Source organism: Rattus norvegicus, chromosome 17 (assembly GCF_036323735.1).
Source record: "Rattus norvegicus strain BN/NHsdMcwi chromosome 17, GRCr8, whole genome shotgun sequence".
NCBI lineage: Eukaryota > Metazoa > Chordata > Mammalia > Rodentia > Muridae > Rattus > Rattus norvegicus.
In genome coordinates, this window is record NC_086035.1 from 47382942 (window position 1) to 47399760 (window position 16819).

Here is a 16819-nt window from a genome sequence, read left to right on the forward strand (position 1 = left end):
AGCTGAGTAATATTCCATTGTGTAGATGTACCACATTTTCTGTATCCATTTCTCTGTTGAAGGGCATCTGGGTTCTTTCCAGCTTCTGGCTATTATAAATAAGGCTGCTATGAACATAGTGGAGCACGTGTCTTTTTTATATGTTGGGGCATCTTTTGGGTATATGCCCAAGAGAGGTATAGCTGGATCCTCAGGTAGTTCAATGTCCAATTTTCTGAGGAACCTCCAGACTGATTTCCAGAATGGTTGTACCAGTCCGCAATCCCACCAACAATGGAGGAGCGTTCCTCCTTCTCCACATCCTCGCCAGCATTTGTTGTCACCTGAGTTTTTGATCTTAGCCATTCTCACTGGTGTGAGGTGAAATCTCAGGGTTGTTTTGATTTGCATTTCCCTTATGACTAAAGATGTTGAACATTTCTTTAGGTGTTTCTCAGCCATTTGGCATTCCTCAGCTGTGAATTCTTTGTTTAGTTCTGAACCCCATTTTTTAGTAGGGTTATTTGTCTCCCTGCGGTCTAACTTCTTGAGTTCTTTGTATATTTTGGATATAAGGCCTCTATCTGTTGTAGGATTGGTAAAGATCTTTTCCCAATCCGTTGGTTGCCGTTTTGTCCTAACCACAGTGTCCTTTGCCTTACAGAAGCTTTGCAGTTTTATGAGATCCCATACCTCAGTCTTTCTTAAGCTAAAATTTCTACTTCATTTACTGCCTCTTTATCTGTACTCATTATTGGCACTTGACTGTCTTCTTGTCCACTGGACCTGGACATCAGTATGTTTGTTCGTTATTGCTTTAGAATGCTCTCCTGCCTGATAGCTCCAAACCTCGAGCATCACCTCGAGCATCATCCCTTCCTCTTATTTTTGCTTTCATCTTCATACCAGTAAGGTAATAATTTATTTCTTGAGAAGTGAAGCTTTGGGTCATTCTCATGTTTTAAGTGTTAGATCTTTAGTGCTGATGTATAATAGGTAGAGTCCATATGTTTTTGCTGTATGAAGGGCACTAGACACACATGCAGGCAAAACACCCATATACATAAAAATAAAAAAGGTTGAAGTCCTCATTATATTTTATTTGTGTATGAAGTAAAATCCAGAGAAGAAATGTAAATACGTCCATAAAGTAATACTTGACTGCACTGAAATTATATATACAATTGAGCTGTCAGTCATGGTCATTTGTATTCACGCAGCAGGGAAACAGCTTGACGGTTCCAATCTTGTACTGGTTAGTTCTTGTCAACTTGACACTAACTGTAATCACTTGAAACAAAGGGAATTTCAGTTGAGGAATTGCTTCCATTAGATTGGTCTGTAGGGACTTTAGATTGGTTTATGATGTGGGAGGGCCAAGTTCACTGTGGGCAACGCCATCTTGGACAGGTGGCTCTAGGCTGTATAAGAAAGCTGGCTGAGCACAAAGAATTGAAGCAAGCCAGAAAGCAGCATGCCTCTATGGTCTTTGCTCTAGGTCCTGCCAGCAAGTTCCTACTTTGAATTCCAGGGCCGTCATCCTGCAAGCATGACCTATGTATAACCTATAAGGTGAGAACAAGCTCGTTTCCTCCCTCAAGTTGTTTTTGGTTGTGGTGTTTTATCACAGCAACAAAAGCAAACTTGAGTCTCAGGGTTAAATTCCCTGAGATGGAGGATTACATGATAGGCCTGTGTATTACTCAGAGTTTTCTAGAGTCACAGAATATTAGGAACTGGTTCTAATGCTTTGTCTCCCAAAAAGCTGAGCTTCCAGACCTGAAGGTCCCTGTCACCAGCTGGCTTCGATTGATAATAAAGAATTGCCAGTCAGCAGGGAGATGGAGCAGACTTTTAAATTGCTTGGAGCGGAGTTTTAAATTGCTTGGGCAAGAGACTGAGGAGCGGGGGGGGGGGGGGGAAGAGGAATCACCATGACTTGAGGGAGAAGGATCAAATTTAAGAGCTGCAGGAGAGAAACCATCCAGCAACATAGAAAGGGAATGTGGAAGTGTGTGTGTGTGTGTGTGTGTGTGTGTGTGTGTGTGTGTGTGTGTGTGTGTATGTGTGTTGGTTCCAAAAGGTAACAGGGTAGCAGAATGAAATATAGAGTTTACAAGGTGTTAAGCCAGGGATAGTGGAGGAAAATGTATGCTAGCTGTGAAAGACCCCCAGAGTGGGGAGACCCTCACTCAAATCTCGGGGTGACACGACCCCTCAAGAACTCACACAAGACCGTCCTTGTAATCACATGAGGTTTATAGATAGGAACCAGTGCTCTGGGGTCGAGACTCATATCCCACGCAGGGGCAGTAGAGTTCGACCCCGAGAGGCTGGGAGAAAGGGTATTTAAAGGGAGAAACCACAACCCGAGGGGGCAGGGATGGCATTATTGGAAAAGTGTGAAGAATACCAGTGAAAAATCACAAGGAGAAACTCCCTGTTTCTCAAGATTGTTCAACTTTATGGTCTGCTAGTTCCTGGGAGAAGCTGCTTCCTGCTTCTCAAGATTGTTCGCTAAGATTCTAATCTAACTTCATGGTCAGCTAGTTCTTGGGAGAAAGCTGTTGAACCGGCTGATGTAATTACCCATTCTATGGTCCTAGGAGAAGCTTCCTGGAACATACAATCCCAGGGCCTAACCGGTTTCTTTCTTCTGCTCTAAACTTTGTGTCTAGGGGGGCAACTTTCAAACTTTTACCTTTCATTCCCCACTTCTTCTAGTGGCTAGTTCTTTTTTTTTTCTTTTTTTTTTGGAGCTGGGGACCGAACCCAGGGCCTTGTGCTTGCTAGGCAAGTGCTCTACCACTGAGCTAAATCCCCAACCCTGGCTAGTTCTAATCATAGAACTAAATTTCTGTATCTTTATAATATTGATTTTTTTTTGTCCTCCTAAAGTATGATACAAAACATCAGCCACTCTACCACAGTTTAAGTTCTGGATTGGGTGATAATTGTTAGTGCCTGGCTGGCAGGAGTGGTGTGTTCCAGGCAGAATGACACTAAACCACACATCTCACATCTCCCAGCATCAGGTACTGGTGCACTGAGACAGGTCTTAAGCTCCATATACACAGTCTGCAGATATGTATATACATGGCCTCACCCAGCCATTTCAGCCCACACAAGCCATTTTGGAGAGCAAATTTCTCATGAGCAAGGGATAGGGGCAGTCAGGGATGACCATGAACTAGTGGGTTACCTGGCCCATGCTAAGGTCCACTGTTCTTCGGGTAGTCCATGAGTATTGTTTGTTGCTGGTAGCCCCCTGTACCCAAGGTCTTTGATGGATACTGGCCCACTGGGGCATAGGAGCACAGAGTGTTGGGTTCCTGTATCCACAAAACACTGATTGGACTTCCCATCTATCCTGGGGCAGTCCCTGACCCAGTGTCCTTTTTTTTTTTTTTTTTTTTTTTTTACAATAGGCATTCTGATTTTTAGCCAGGAATTCTCTTCTGTTGCCAGGTACTGTCTTCCTAGTCTCTCTAACTACTGTGGCCAGTATAAGTTTTTCCCCTGCTTTTTATCTCTCGTTAGCTCTCTAGCTTTTTTTTTTTAATCTCTTTTTTTACAGCTACTGATGCTGTCCATTTATGTGCACAGATTTTCTCTGCAACTTACACTAACTCTCTCAGCGACTTAGCTTAACCCTTCAAGTTTCTTCAACTTTTTCTTTATATATTTTTCTTACTTTAGTCAAATTGGTGGGGTGTTTTTTCAGCCCCTCAGAGACCCACCATTGGAGCCTGGTATAAGACTTGTAGCATTCCCTACCTTCAGGCATATTGAAGTCAACAGGCAGAAGTGAGGGCCTTCCATCCGTGTCTGGAACATTTTTTCTGGCCTCTAGTAGGATTCTGTATTTCCTGTAACAGCTACTAACAAGCATCTCAAGTGGGATGGTGAGAAAATAAGAAGAGAAAATAGAGGTCCGCCGAAAAGGACAAAAGCATTCAGTCACATAGAAAGACAATCAAAAGATTAACAGACAAAAAAATAGAAGTGTGCATAAAAACAAAAAACAAGCAGCCGCCGAGAGATCACCACAAAACCGAACTGATTCAGATGGGAGCTTCGGTGAGCTCACCAAAAACAGGTGAAGGGGAGCAGATTCCACATCACTCCTCCTTCTCAACTAGAATCTCAACTAACAAGTTGTGTGTTCTAGCCCTAACTTCAGTAACACAAAACAAGACCTAAGACACACAGACAAAGACTACTCTGAAAATACAGACGGCCAGGAGGGCGGGTCTTTTCTCCAATCCAGGAGAATCACCGAATCCTCACCAGCACCCAGACCAGAATCTCCTAGGTGTCCCTGGGGTCCCTTCTCACCTCCTGGGATGTCTCCCAGGGCAGCGCAATCGGTGAGCCCCTGGCACATCTACCGCTCACATTCACGTCTCTCCTGAGACATGAGCCTCCCTCTCAGCCCGAGATGGGAGCGACTGCAAAACCAGAACTCCAGAACTCCCAAGCAAATACAGACCCAGAGTTTAGCTGGCACAAAACACAAAGACACAGACAAAGACGTAGATGCTATCTCACCTCCAACTGGGTCTTTGATCCTCCCTAACTCAGATTTGGTATTGGTATGACATTATTTAAGCCAGATTAACAGGTGGGTTTCCTTGAGTTAAATTTCTTGGGTAGGAAATGTCAAATACGATTCTTCTGAATATCCAAATATTTAAGACGAAAGTTCAAGTCCCCAACAAAAGGAGATGAATCATAAAAAAACAAAACAAAATGAAGCAAAACAAATGAACAAGCAAAAATGGTTTATAGTAATGGTACACCTATAATCCCAACACCTGGAAACAGTAAAGAATTCAATTTTGAGATGACCTAACATCGTCTTTGCCTAGCTTGCTCAAAGCCCTGGGTTTGATCATGGCCTGCTGGCACACTTTTGTGCCAACACTAGAGAAGCAAAGGCAGGGGACCTCTAAAATTGAGGTCAACCTGGTGTACATGTAGCATGTGGTAGAACCCTCCTGAAATACCAGTCATGTGGAGCAGGAGGCTCACACTCCCCCCCCCAACCCCACACCAGTGCTTTCCTTTGCATATCAAGGAAAAACAAAGATTTCTTTGGAATATTAGAGGTAATCATAAAAAGTGATTTCTTAAAGCATAGAGAAAATTTTCACTATCAAGATCACCATATTTCAAGAAATCTTTAATAGTTCAGCGTAGGTTTATGCATTTGAATATAGAATGATCTTAGGAGAGTAATCAACAGGACTGGGACGGTCAAGTGATTAAGGCATTGGACTTAAGATTCAATGGCCTTTGTGGGTTCGAACCACACTCCCAGTAGCTGGAGGGTTTGTGAGGGTTTTCAAAGTAGTTTTGAAATACAATTACATACCCACCCCACAAGGGAATATTTTTTGTGTTTATTTACTTTACAACACAACCTGGTAGCACAGGCTGCATTGGGAAATAGTGGCTCTGTCTTCACAGGCAGTGGTTTGTCGATAGTTTTCAACAAGTCTCAGGTTTCCAACAAGAGGAAAATCTATCCACCATTTTGCCTGAGCTTTTAACATTCCAAGAGGATTGGCCAAACCTTTATACCTTTTGTCTTTATGGAAATAAACTCTGGTTCTCTGAAGTTTGCAGACCCAGGATTCCCAGAATGAAAGAAAAGGCCAGGCCCTGTGCTAAAATGGGACCTTGCTAAAATATTTAATAAACATTTTACTGTTAGCTTTTCCCTCATTCTTCCTCACAGGGAATCTATGTCCCTATATTAGTGTAACTGTATATTGGGGAAAGAAACAACTGAACTTTCTAGGAGCTATTTAATACTGGTTCTGAATCGACATGAAGCATGTACTCCTTCAGTTACAGCAGGGACTTAGAGAGGCCAAATGGTTAATGGAGCTTTGGCTGAAGTCCAACTTACTCATCCTCAATCATTTCTCTCTCTCTCTCTCTCTCTCTCTCTCTATATATATATATATATATATATATATATATATATATATATATATATGTGCTTAGAAGTTGGCAGAATCTTGACAGTGGGTCCATAACTTTTAGAGTGAAAGCTATTGTGGTTGGAAAGGTTAAGTAGAAGCCATTGGAGTTGCCTTTACCAAGGAAAACAGCACCTCAAAAACCAATATTGCATCCCTGGAAGGATTAAAGAAGTTAGTGCCTACATCAAGAACTTGAAAAATGTAGGGGTGGTGGTTTCCAGCATATCTGTCTTTAACTCTATCTGTCTTGTGCAGAAGACAGGTGGATCCTGAAGAAATGACAGTTGACTAATCACACACTTAATCGAATAGTGACTCCGATTGCAGCTGCTATACCAGATGCTATATCCTTACTTCAGTAGGTCAGCACATCTCCTGGTAAGTGACATGCAGCTATTGTTCTAGAAAATTCCCTTTTCTTGTACCTCTCCACAAGGACCACCAGAAGCAATTTGCTTTTGGTTGGCAAGGCCAGCAGAAGGCCTATATAGACTTCCCCCAAGCTGTATTAACTTTCCAGCCTGTGTTGTAATTTAGTTAGAAAGGATCTTGATCGTCTGTCTCTTCCACAAAATCATAATGGTAGATGGTGTTCTGCTGACTGGACTAAGTGCATAGGAGGATTTGTTAGGAATACATATGCATGTGAAAGGATAGGAGATAAAACTCAAAATCCACAGGCCTTCCTTCTACCTCAGTGAAATTTCTAGGAATTGGTGATATGGGGCATGCAGAAAGCACAACAGTTACTGCCTGATTTGGATTCTGGAGACAGCACACTCTTTTCATTTGGGTATGTTACTCCAGCCTACATATTAAGTGATTGGGAAAGCTGCTATCCCTCAGTGGGATCTGGCATAGGAGAAGTCTCTTCAACAGATCTTGGCTGCTGTCCTGGCTGCTCTAGCATTTGGGCCGTATGATCCAGCATACCCAGTGGTTCTGGAGGTGTCAGGGACACATATGGACACTGTTTGGAACCTTTGGCAGTCCCTTGTGGTGTTAATCACAGAGGACACCCTTGGGATTTTGGAGCAAGGCTCTGCCATCATCTGCAGAAAACTAGTGCTAGAGCATCCTGGACTTATAAAAAAAGTGCTATGGTGGCAGAGATGGAGGTTACATATGGCTTCAAAACCTGTACTCCCACACAACAAGGCTGACCTGACCAGTTGTTGATACAGTACTGATACAAAGGATGACCATCAGAGAGCTGGTGGCAGGTTGACTGCATTGTACCACATTCTCCAGGCAAACGACAGTAGTTTGTCTTTATTGGACTAGGTATTTATTCTAGTTATGGATTTGCCTTTCCCTCATGTAAGGCATTTGCCCAAACCTCCATCCACTGACCTATAGAATGCCTTACACACTATCATGATGGTCTACACAGCATTGTTTCTGACCAAGAAGCAAGGCCGGAGAAGTGAAACAGTGGGCCCACACTCATGGAACCAACTGGTCTTACCAAGTTTTCCATGACCCTAAAGGAGCTAGTTTGGAATAGCCTTTTGAAAACACAATTACAGTATCAGTTAGGTGTCGAGAGCCTGCAAGGTCATGTCAGAGTTCTCCAGAAAGCAGTTTGAGCCAGGGCTACACAGAGAAACTTTGTCTTGAAGAACTAAAACAAAACACAAAGAAAAAGAAACGATTTAATTCTTATAAAGGGCTTTAAAAAGCATCATCTAGCATAAGAATTAATCTTTATTGTGAAAAGTTACTTTTGTGTCTTTTCCCACCAAACACAATGTTGTATTGTAAATTGCTATTGTATTTGCCTTTGAATTTTAAACTGCTGCTGAAAGAAACAAAACAGGTGGGACCGAGCCTAGAAGGAATCCTAACATTGAACATATGTCTTACACACTTTTCCAGAGACAGTACATTTCTATATGTAGAATTTCAGTTTAGAAAAGATATTTATATATGTAACTCCCAACAGTAATATACTAAATCTTCCTTCAAAGTTTTCCCAATTTACAGGCTACGGGCAGTGACTAAGTGACTAAGGTCAGGGAGGCCTAGTCACGGTTTTCCAGTCTCATCCTACCAAGCTTACTAGGTGAATAAGATATTGAAATGGTTTAGGAAAACAGGTGGCTTTGGTGCTTGTGAGGGAAAAATTAAATTTTTTGCTTTAGTATCTTGAAAAATCATTAGTTGTAAGAAAGTGAGATGTTAACTTTATTGGTCCTTTTGGGAAAAAAACAAAACAAAAACAAAAAAACCTGTGATGGTGTGTGATGTGCTAACAGCATATTCGTTCTACAGATGAATGTCCAGTCGATACTAAAGCTGAGGCCTAAAATTAGTCTTTCCTTTAACCCAACCTAAGTTGTAAACTGAAAATTTCAGTTAGCATATGCAACTTGATAGGTAGCAATCGAAAAAAACATCTTGATGGATCTTTTCTTGGCTAACACTGACATCTCTGAGCCTACATCAAGCATGTTCTTACCCTAGAAATAGACATTCGGGGGCCAACTCATCTACATTCCCTAGTCGAGCTCTAGAACAAATTAGGACAGGAATGCCCAGATAGTATGTCCCCGTATGCTCAAGAAAGCCAGACAAATACTCAATGCTTTTGAGCTAAAGTACTGATCCTTCAGGACGGATTATTTATTAAGTGCCTGCATATTAATTTTGATGCCCTCTCCTGGCACGGGACTTTGCAGGGCCCAAAGCATCCCCACTAAAATGACAATTGCCTTCTTTGCTCTACCCTTTAATTTGGAGGATGTTTTCAATTTGGTTCAACAGCTAAACGGAAGACCAGGAACTTACCTGCTTTCTCCTTATTGTTTTCTTTCCCTTCTTGGCAGAAGAGGCTCTCGGTGGGCAGAGCCCATTCAAAATACCCGTGAGTGGCTAAAACTAAAGATCTCCACGTCCAGCACTCCAAATTGGCTACATGGGAGGAGGATGCATATGCAACAGCCTTTTCCACTGAAAGTATAGGTGGCTCTGAAAAGAGCCTTTGGGTTAGGTAGGAGTGAGTTAGAGAACTCACTTGGAGCTGGTGTACTTGGTGACCGCCTTGGTGCCCTCGGACACCGCGTGCTTGGCCAACTCCCCGGGAAGCAGCAGGCGCACGGCCGTCTGGATCTCCCGGGACGTGATGGTCGAGCGCTTGTTGTAATGCGCCAGGCGCGACGCCTCGCCCGCGATGCGCTCGAAGATGTCGTTCACGAACGAGTTCATGATGCCCATGGCCTTGGAAGAGATGCCCGTGTCCGGGTGTACTTGCTTCAGCACCTTGTACACGTACACCGAGTAGCTCTCCTTGCGGCTGCGCTTGCGCTTTTTGCCGTCCTTCTTCTGCGCCTTGGTCACGGCCTTCTTGGAGCCCTTCTTCGGGGCGGGAGCGGACTTCGCAGGCTCAGGCATGTTGTCACTGGGACTCTTGACCTGCAGTTCCGAACTCTAGATCTCTAGCACTGAAGCCACAGGTCCTGTCTATTTTATGAGTACTCATTCAAATGAGGCATAGAAACGCACACTTATGATTGGTTTATGATGTCTATGCTGTCACCCAAACTCTTGCCCAATCGAAGCGCGTTCCGGAATGTTTCCCATTGGTCTAGAAGAAAAGTCAGCCAATTGCATAGGCCCGTTTTCGCGCCCAGAGAAAACTATGAGACAAAAAGCCCTTTTTTACCCACTTTCTGTTCAGTTGTCAGAGGCTAGTCATATTTAAGTATGTCTGGACGCGGCAAGCAGGGCGGCAAGGCTCGCGCCAAAGCCAAGACCCGTTCTTCACGGGCCGGCCTGCAGTTCCCGGTGGGTCGCGTGCACCGTCTGCTCCGAAAGGGCAGCTACTCTGAGCGCGTGGGCGCCGGCGCCCCGGTGTACCTGGCGGCCGTGATGGAGTACCTGACGGCCGAGATCCTGGAGCTGGCGGGCAACGCTGCGAGGGACAACAAGAAGACTCGCATCATCCCGCGCCACCTGCAGCTGGCCATCCGCAACGACGAGGAGCTCAACAAACTGCTGGGCCGTGTGACCATCGCGCAGGGCGGCGTCCTGCCCAACATCCAGGCGGTGCTGCTGCCCAAGAAGACGGAGAGCTACCACAAGGCTAAGGGGAAGTAAGACCAGCGGTTCACTCATCCGAGAACAAAGGCTCTTTTCAGAGCCATCCACAGTGTCTTTTAAAGAACCGAACACTTTAAGCAAAAAGTGTCATGTGCGGTTTAATGGTGAAAGTAAACCAGCGTTCTGTAAGTTTTAATTAAAAGAGACTTGCACGTATGACCCTAAGTATAAACTAGTTTCCCCCTAAACTAGGTGGTGGTACGTATTGACAATTGGCCATTGTAACCCCGCCCCTTTACGAGACAGGGTTTCTACGTTCCCTAGGTGTCCTGGAACTCCTGTATGCCAGTCCAGCCTTGAACTCTTACTGCAGAGTTGAAAGGTATGTGTCACCACCACTGCCCAGCGCTATGCACATTTTGTATGTGTGTAGGAGCGAAGGGACATAAATTATTCAGACCCGGAACCTTGTCTTTAAACATAGTGTACTATAGTGAATTTTGTTTCATAAGAACGAAGATCACATTGAATAAGGTGAAAACCTGTAGTTATGAGTGTGCATCTGCATCTTGCGTTGTTTGATGTACCTAAGTAAAAAAAAAAGTGCTAAGGAAAAACCGAAGTGTTTGAGTGTGAGAATGGATGGGTGATGCAGGGGGTGATGGAATTAGGGTCCTTTCTATTTGAGAATTTGTTGTATTAAATTTGCTCTAAGCCCCTCCCCTTGCCACACCCACTTTCACTGCGCTCCTGTTTTCACTCCGGTCCGCAAGTTCCCTATAAGAGGGAACTGCTTCTTGGAGACGCTATCTGTTTCTCTTTAGAGCAGAACGTGTTTTGTGTCATCATGTCTGGCCGAGGTAAGGGCGGGAAGGGTCTGGGCAAAGGCGGCGCTAAGCGCCACCGCAAAGTCCTGCGCGACAACATCCAGGGCATCACTAAGCCCGCCATCCGCCGCTTGGCTCGGCGGGGAGGAGTGAAGCGCATCTCCGGCCTCATCTACGAGGAGACCCGCGGTGTGCTGAAGGTGTTCCTGGAGAACGTGATCCGCGACGCCGTCACCTACACAGAGCACGCCAAGCGCAAGACTGTCACTGCCATGGATGTTGTCTATGCGCTTAAGCGCCAGGGCCGCACTCTCTACGGCTTCGGTGGTTGATGGCATCCACACCTTCACAACACAAGTATATAAAGGCCCTTTTCAGGGCCACCCACTTTTCTAAAGGGCTGTACCGTTATTGCTATAGTTGGAATTTGCACATTTGTCATGTTAGCAGTCTGGGAATTACTGATTGTGTATATAGTGCTTTCTTGCCTAAGTGCTGAGACTCCCGTCTCGTGTTCTTACCCGTGCAAGTATTTTATGCTACGTCTGGAGGTGAGGTACCTTCAATATACAATTAGTGGAATCTTTGGCTGATCACTTAACTTAGATGAACTTAGCAGCGTGACTTCCTTTAGCTATTTTCGTTCCTCCAGTGAACTTGGCAACAAATTAACAGGCAGGCCTTGTGTACGTGGTGCAGCTATAAATTCGGAGACGGAAATCGAATCCCTGGGAACGTAGATTGTGAGGCTTCCCAGTGTCCAACCCCCAACCCTCCAAGAATTTTTTTTCTGCATCAGTTTAAAGTGTTTTCCTCTTCTGCTCCCTGTAAGCTCCTGTTTAAGGCGCTTGATTCTGCTGCATTCAGGATTTAGGGGTTTTCGCCTGCTACCTGAGGACTTTTCCTGCCTTTTGACAAAGTGAACACAAGCATGGCTGAATACCTTTCAATGATTCATGTTAATTTTGTCTTAACAGCTCATCACATTTTGCATGTATATGGGATATAAAAGTGAGATCTACACTGCTCAAGTATTAAGGTGTGGCTTATATCACCTTACTGTACAACAGATGTCAAGAACATGTGCTTTTGGCTAACCACCCCTAACCCTCAAATCTGCCCCAGCATGCAGAAGTATTTGATATTATTAGTTATCTGTCCCAACCCTCACCCTGTGCCTGGTTTACTTGGTATTTTATTTTGGTTCATTAAGGTTATAGTAAAGTAGGATTTCCTTAGTGGGAAGTGTAATCTTGTAAAATGTATAGTAACACATTAAAAAAAAATCAGTTTATTCTGGTAATACATTGTCTTCATGGAAGCTAGTTAAATTACTATGTAAAATTAGTAAATACTTAACTGATTTTTATTTTGAGCATAAAAGAGATTCCTTACTGGTTATGAATGCTTTTGGTGCTTTGCCAAAAAAAGGAGTTATTTATTGTAATGTGGATAAGATACATCTAAAAGAGAAAGCTTGTAGTCCAAAATATGGAGTGCAGATGTGTCTTATTTGGGCTGAAAATGTGAAGTTTAGCTAGTTTTCTTGTTTAAATATCAAAACTTGGTTTTGCTTTTTTTTTTTTAGGTGATTTATATATTTTTACTTAATGTATATTAGTGTTTTGCCCACATGTATGTCCATGTGAGTGTCAGACCCCTGGATTGGGAGTTACACAGTTAATGAGCTGCCATGTGGGTGCTGGGAATTGAACCCATGTCCTATTGGAAGAGCAGTCAGTGCTCTTATCCACTAAACCATCTTCCAGCCCCCTTTATTTTTGTTTTTGTTTTTGCTTTGTATGTAGGGGTGCTGGAGACCCTGAAGAATCCAGGTTCATGTAGACACCCTCCCACATCATCCCAATTTTTTTTTTTTTTTTTTTCTTTGTAGAACCTAGGACAACCAACCTAGGGCTGGTACCACTCACAATGGTCCATGCCTTCCCCCATTAATCACTAATTGAGAAAATGCCTTATAGGCTTGCATACAAATGGAGGCATTTTCTCAATTGAGACTCCCTCCTATCTAATGACTACACTCCTGTCAAGTAGACATAAAATAGTATCCAGGGCAATTGTTAAATAAACAACCAAACTATCCTGCTGAGTTGATAAGATCTTGCCCTGCAACATCTTTAATCCTAGCACTTGGGTAGGAAGATCCCTGAGTTCCAGGCCAGCCAGGGCTACAGAGAGAAACCCTGTCAAGCAAACACATGTGAGCACACGCGCACGCACGCGCGCGCACACACACACACACACACACACACACACACACACACACACACACACAAAACTATGCTAGCTACACTTACGAAACTCCCTTGATTTATCTTTAAAAAAAAAAAAAAGAGTAACATGGACTGACAAATTCTCAGTACCTCCATGTATATATAATCTCACTCTTCTATACTGCTGGTTTTTCAAATTTACTTGTTACCCTGCTTCCACTCTTGATTTTCAACTGTACTATAGATAGCATTGATAATTGCCCAAATAAAGAATTTGCTCATAAGATCATTCCATAAGTTCCTGTCCATTAAGTCAATTCAAACACAAAGCACATGTCAAAGAGAAAGACATGGGGCAACTTAGCACTTGAGGTCAGAGTGTATGCAGCTGCACCACACACAGCAGTAAGCTCGTGGGTGACAGTGTTCATGTATTTTGTTCCTCTCCTTGCTGCATCTGTCACATATTTCTCAATAACAGAACTATAGGATTTCAAACAGTACCAGGAAGGTATATTTCAAAATATTAGGAAACCAAGACCATAAATTGTTCCAAATATGATCCAGTCCTGGAACAGGTGTATAACAATATGGTAGGCTAAATCTAATCTTTTGATCTACTCTATTTTAACGATGCGGTTATCAAATGATAGATAGCTTGTTTGTTTGAAAGCATTAATTTTTGTGTATCATATATGTGGTGAGCTCATGGATGAAGGCAACCTTAAGGAATCACTTTTTTCCTTTCACCTTTCAGTAGGTTTCAGGGACCGAACACACATCATCATCTTGTGTAGTAAGCACATTTTTTTGAGCACAAGGTCTCACTATATAGCTCAGACTGTCATGGACCTCACAATGCAAACCAGGCTGGCCTCTGAGTTTCAATAGCTGAGATTAAAGGTGTTTGCCACTGTTGCCTCACTAGCCTGGAACTTGACGTTCATTCATTCATGTTGTATCCATGGGAACAAATTCATCCCTGTGAAAAGTAATGAGACCTAATAAAACTTTTTGTGTAAAATCTACTTACTACCGTTCTGTATTTTTGTGTGGACCGGGCCAATGAGTATTTTCTGTGATTGTGTGTCTGCCACATGTGTATGTGCTTGCTGTTAGGGAGAAGGGGGTTACTAGAGGTTCTGAACTAGACTTACAGAAGGTTGTGAGCTGCCATGTGGGTCACTGATTACTGAACTTGGGATTCTCCAGAGGAACAGAAAATGCTCTTAAAACACTGAGCTGTTTCTCCGGCTCCTAAATTATATATTTTCTACAAATATTCTTTCTTTCTTTTCCTTCTGTAATGGGCCTCCAGACCTTAGTAGGCCCAGAGACCTTAGCACAAATGACTCCATGGTAGAAACGCCATTCAGGCTGTAAAACTCAGCACATAGACAGCACCACCTGCTGAAACTAAAGCAAGGGCCTAATCCAACAAAGCCCACAAGGCTGGGAAAGCCTCTAAAGGTAGCAACTTTGCTTTTCAGCTTCTGTAGTTCTCTGCCCAGCTGTTTTTGTTAAGTGAAGTCTATCAACCCAGGATATGTTTTTTTTTTTGTGTGTTGAAAAGCCCACTTGAGAAAGGGTTGGGACTCTACTGTTATACCAAATGCCCAATGTGGTGCCTAATAAAGACTTTCTATTGGCTTAAACCCATGTCTGATTTAGTCTTCTCTGGTGAACATCCCACAACACCTCCCTTTCTTTTCTTTTCTTCTCTTTTCTCTTTTCTTTTCTTTTCTTTTCTTTTCTATTCTTTTCTTTTCTTTTCCTTCCTTCCTTCCTGCCTGCCTGCCTGCCTTCCTTCCTTCCTTCCTTTTTTTTTCTTTCCGAATAAGTTTCCTATTATGTAGCCTTGGCTAGCCTTGAACTTACTATATTTTTAGACCAGGGTAGCTGCAAACTCAGAAGTTTGGCTGCCTTTGTCTCCCACGGGCTGGAATTAAGGTACATAATCATCACTTCCAGCCACAGTCATTGTTCTAAAATCCCTGACATATTGGACAAAATTTCACAGAATATTTTTCTAAAGTTTGAGAGGACAGTTTGGAATTGAAAGCAATGGAAAGTGTGTTGGATGAGAAGGTCTGTGCTATCACGGTGAGCTCAGTTATGGAAGAATCTGTTCATTCCTAAATACATAAAATGATTTTGGCTGAAGCACTGTCTCTCTTATGACCCACAAAATTTAAAACTATGGCATAGGTTGAGTTTCATAAGTATCGTTGACAGTCTTATTCTGATGTCTCAGGAAAACTCAACTAGTGGTCAGTAATTTGTGGTATGGGCCTTTTGATAAGTACATGGAAAAGAAGAGTCATTTATTGATAACAGCAGAATTTGTCTTGTTAATTTACTGCATTCTTGTTTTATCATTGTGAAGTAGCGATCTCTAGGTAACACAGGATCAGCGGCGCAGACAGAGCTTCTGATTATTCCCAAAATGTATTGCAACCACAGCAAACAAACAACAATAACAAAGCCCAAACCACACAAGAGCAAATTTAATCTGCTTGCACTTTTATGTTCCTTTTTATTGTGGGTATGTATGTGTCTCAGGCTCCAGTGGCAGTGTCTGCCTAGCATGAAGTTCTGAGCTTGACATTCAGAACTACATAAGCCAGGAATGGTGGGTGGCACACAGTGGTAATCCTGGCATTCTGATGAGGCAGGAGGGTCAAGATTTTAAGGTTGTGGCCTGTAGTAGTTAAGAACTTGTTCTTTCACATGACCCAAGTTAAATCCCCAGCACCTTTGGAGAGGAAGGAGGATCTCACAACTGCCTGCAACTCTAGTTCCAGGAGATCCAGCGGCTCTAGCAACCAAGGGATCTTGCACCACCACCATTAGCCTATAAACACAAACATAAAAAAAGCTTAAAACTTCAAGGTGATCCTTGGCTACCTATGGATTCAAGGCTAGCTTGAGATGTTTTTAATAAATGAACGAATGAGTACTTTGTTATGTGTTATAAAAATGGGTAAGCATTCTTATTGATGAGTTTATATTAACTCCCCCCCCCCCCCCCCCCATTTATGAAGGGGCTGAAGAGCTACCTGAGTTCAGTTCCCAGCACCCCTGTCAGGTACTCATAACCTTCTGTAACTTGAGTTCTAAGGGACCTGACACCCCTTTCTTGTCTCTCTGGACACCTGTATACAGATACATATACATTAAAAAATAAGTCTGTTTTGAGACAAGCTCCCTTATTTTGCTCTGGCTGTCCTGATATTCATTACCTAAATCTCAAATTTGGAGATCCTCCTCCTGATCTGCCTCCCAAGTGCCCAGCTAACAGTAAATAAAAATAAAACTTTAATTTTTCCTTTGCTACATTGGTAATGATATTTCTCTAGGTTCTTTTCTTTATTTTGGTTTAAAACTGGGTCTTACTGCTGCGTAGCTCTGGCTGACCAGGCTGGCCTTCAACCCACAAATCCACATGCCTGTCTCTTGAGTGCAGAGGTTGTTGGGTTGAGGAGAAACAGTTTTTTTGTTTGGGGGTTGCTTTGTTTTTTGAGACCAGGCCTTACTATGTTTCCTTCACTAGCTTGAAACTCACAATGGTATTTTTATGAAGTTAGAACTGAAGCTCAAAAACTGAAATTCAAAACCCTAGGCGACTTCTTAAATTCTTCCATGTGATACGTATGCATGTTTTATGCATGAAACACTTCTAATAAAATAGATAGGAAGTATACCATGCATTACTATTGAACCAAGTGAGAGACTAAGACATAGG

The 16819-nt window shown here is 42.9% G+C and overlaps 3 protein-coding genes across 3 annotated transcripts; 2 read left to right on the plus strand and 1 right to left on the minus strand.

Annotated features, from left to right (window-relative positions):
* Positions 1-5143: 5143 nt before the first annotated feature.
* Hist1h2bc (histone cluster 1, H2bc) lies at positions 5144-9408 on the minus strand. The gene is given in 2 exon segments (NM_001408764.1): positions 5144-7596; positions 8989-9408. Coding segments are annotated over 2 exon segments (405 nt in total). The 5' UTR covers positions 9366-9408; the 3' UTR covers positions 5144-7568.
* A 162-nt stretch (positions 9409-9570) lies between these two features.
* On the plus strand, positions 9571-10230 carry LOC100910554 (histone H2A type 1-like). The gene has a single exon (XM_003751711.6). The coding sequence runs from the start codon at positions 9678-9680 to the stop codon at positions 10068-10070; it is 393 nt and encodes a 130-aa protein (XP_003751759.1). The 5' UTR covers positions 9571-9677; the 3' UTR covers positions 10071-10230.
* Positions 10231-10822: 592 nt separating this feature from the next.
* On the plus strand, positions 10823-11227 carry Hist1h4m (histone cluster 1, H4m). The gene has a single exon (NM_001271221.2). It carries the CDS (start codon positions 10861-10863, stop codon positions 11170-11172), a length of 312 nt encoding a protein of 103 aa, NP_001258150.1. The 5' UTR covers positions 10823-10860; the 3' UTR covers positions 11173-11227.
* The last annotated feature ends 5592 nt before the right edge of the window (positions 11228-16819 follow it).

Coding starts and splice junctions, on each gene's coding strand:
- Hist1h4m (NM_001271221.2), top strand. CDS start 10,861: ATGTCTGGCCGAGGTAAGGGCGGGAAGGGTCTGGGCAAAGGCGGCGCT.
- LOC100910554 (XM_003751711.6), top strand. CDS start 9,678: ATGTCTGGACGCGGCAAGCAGGGCGGCAAGGCTCGCGCCAAAGCCAAG.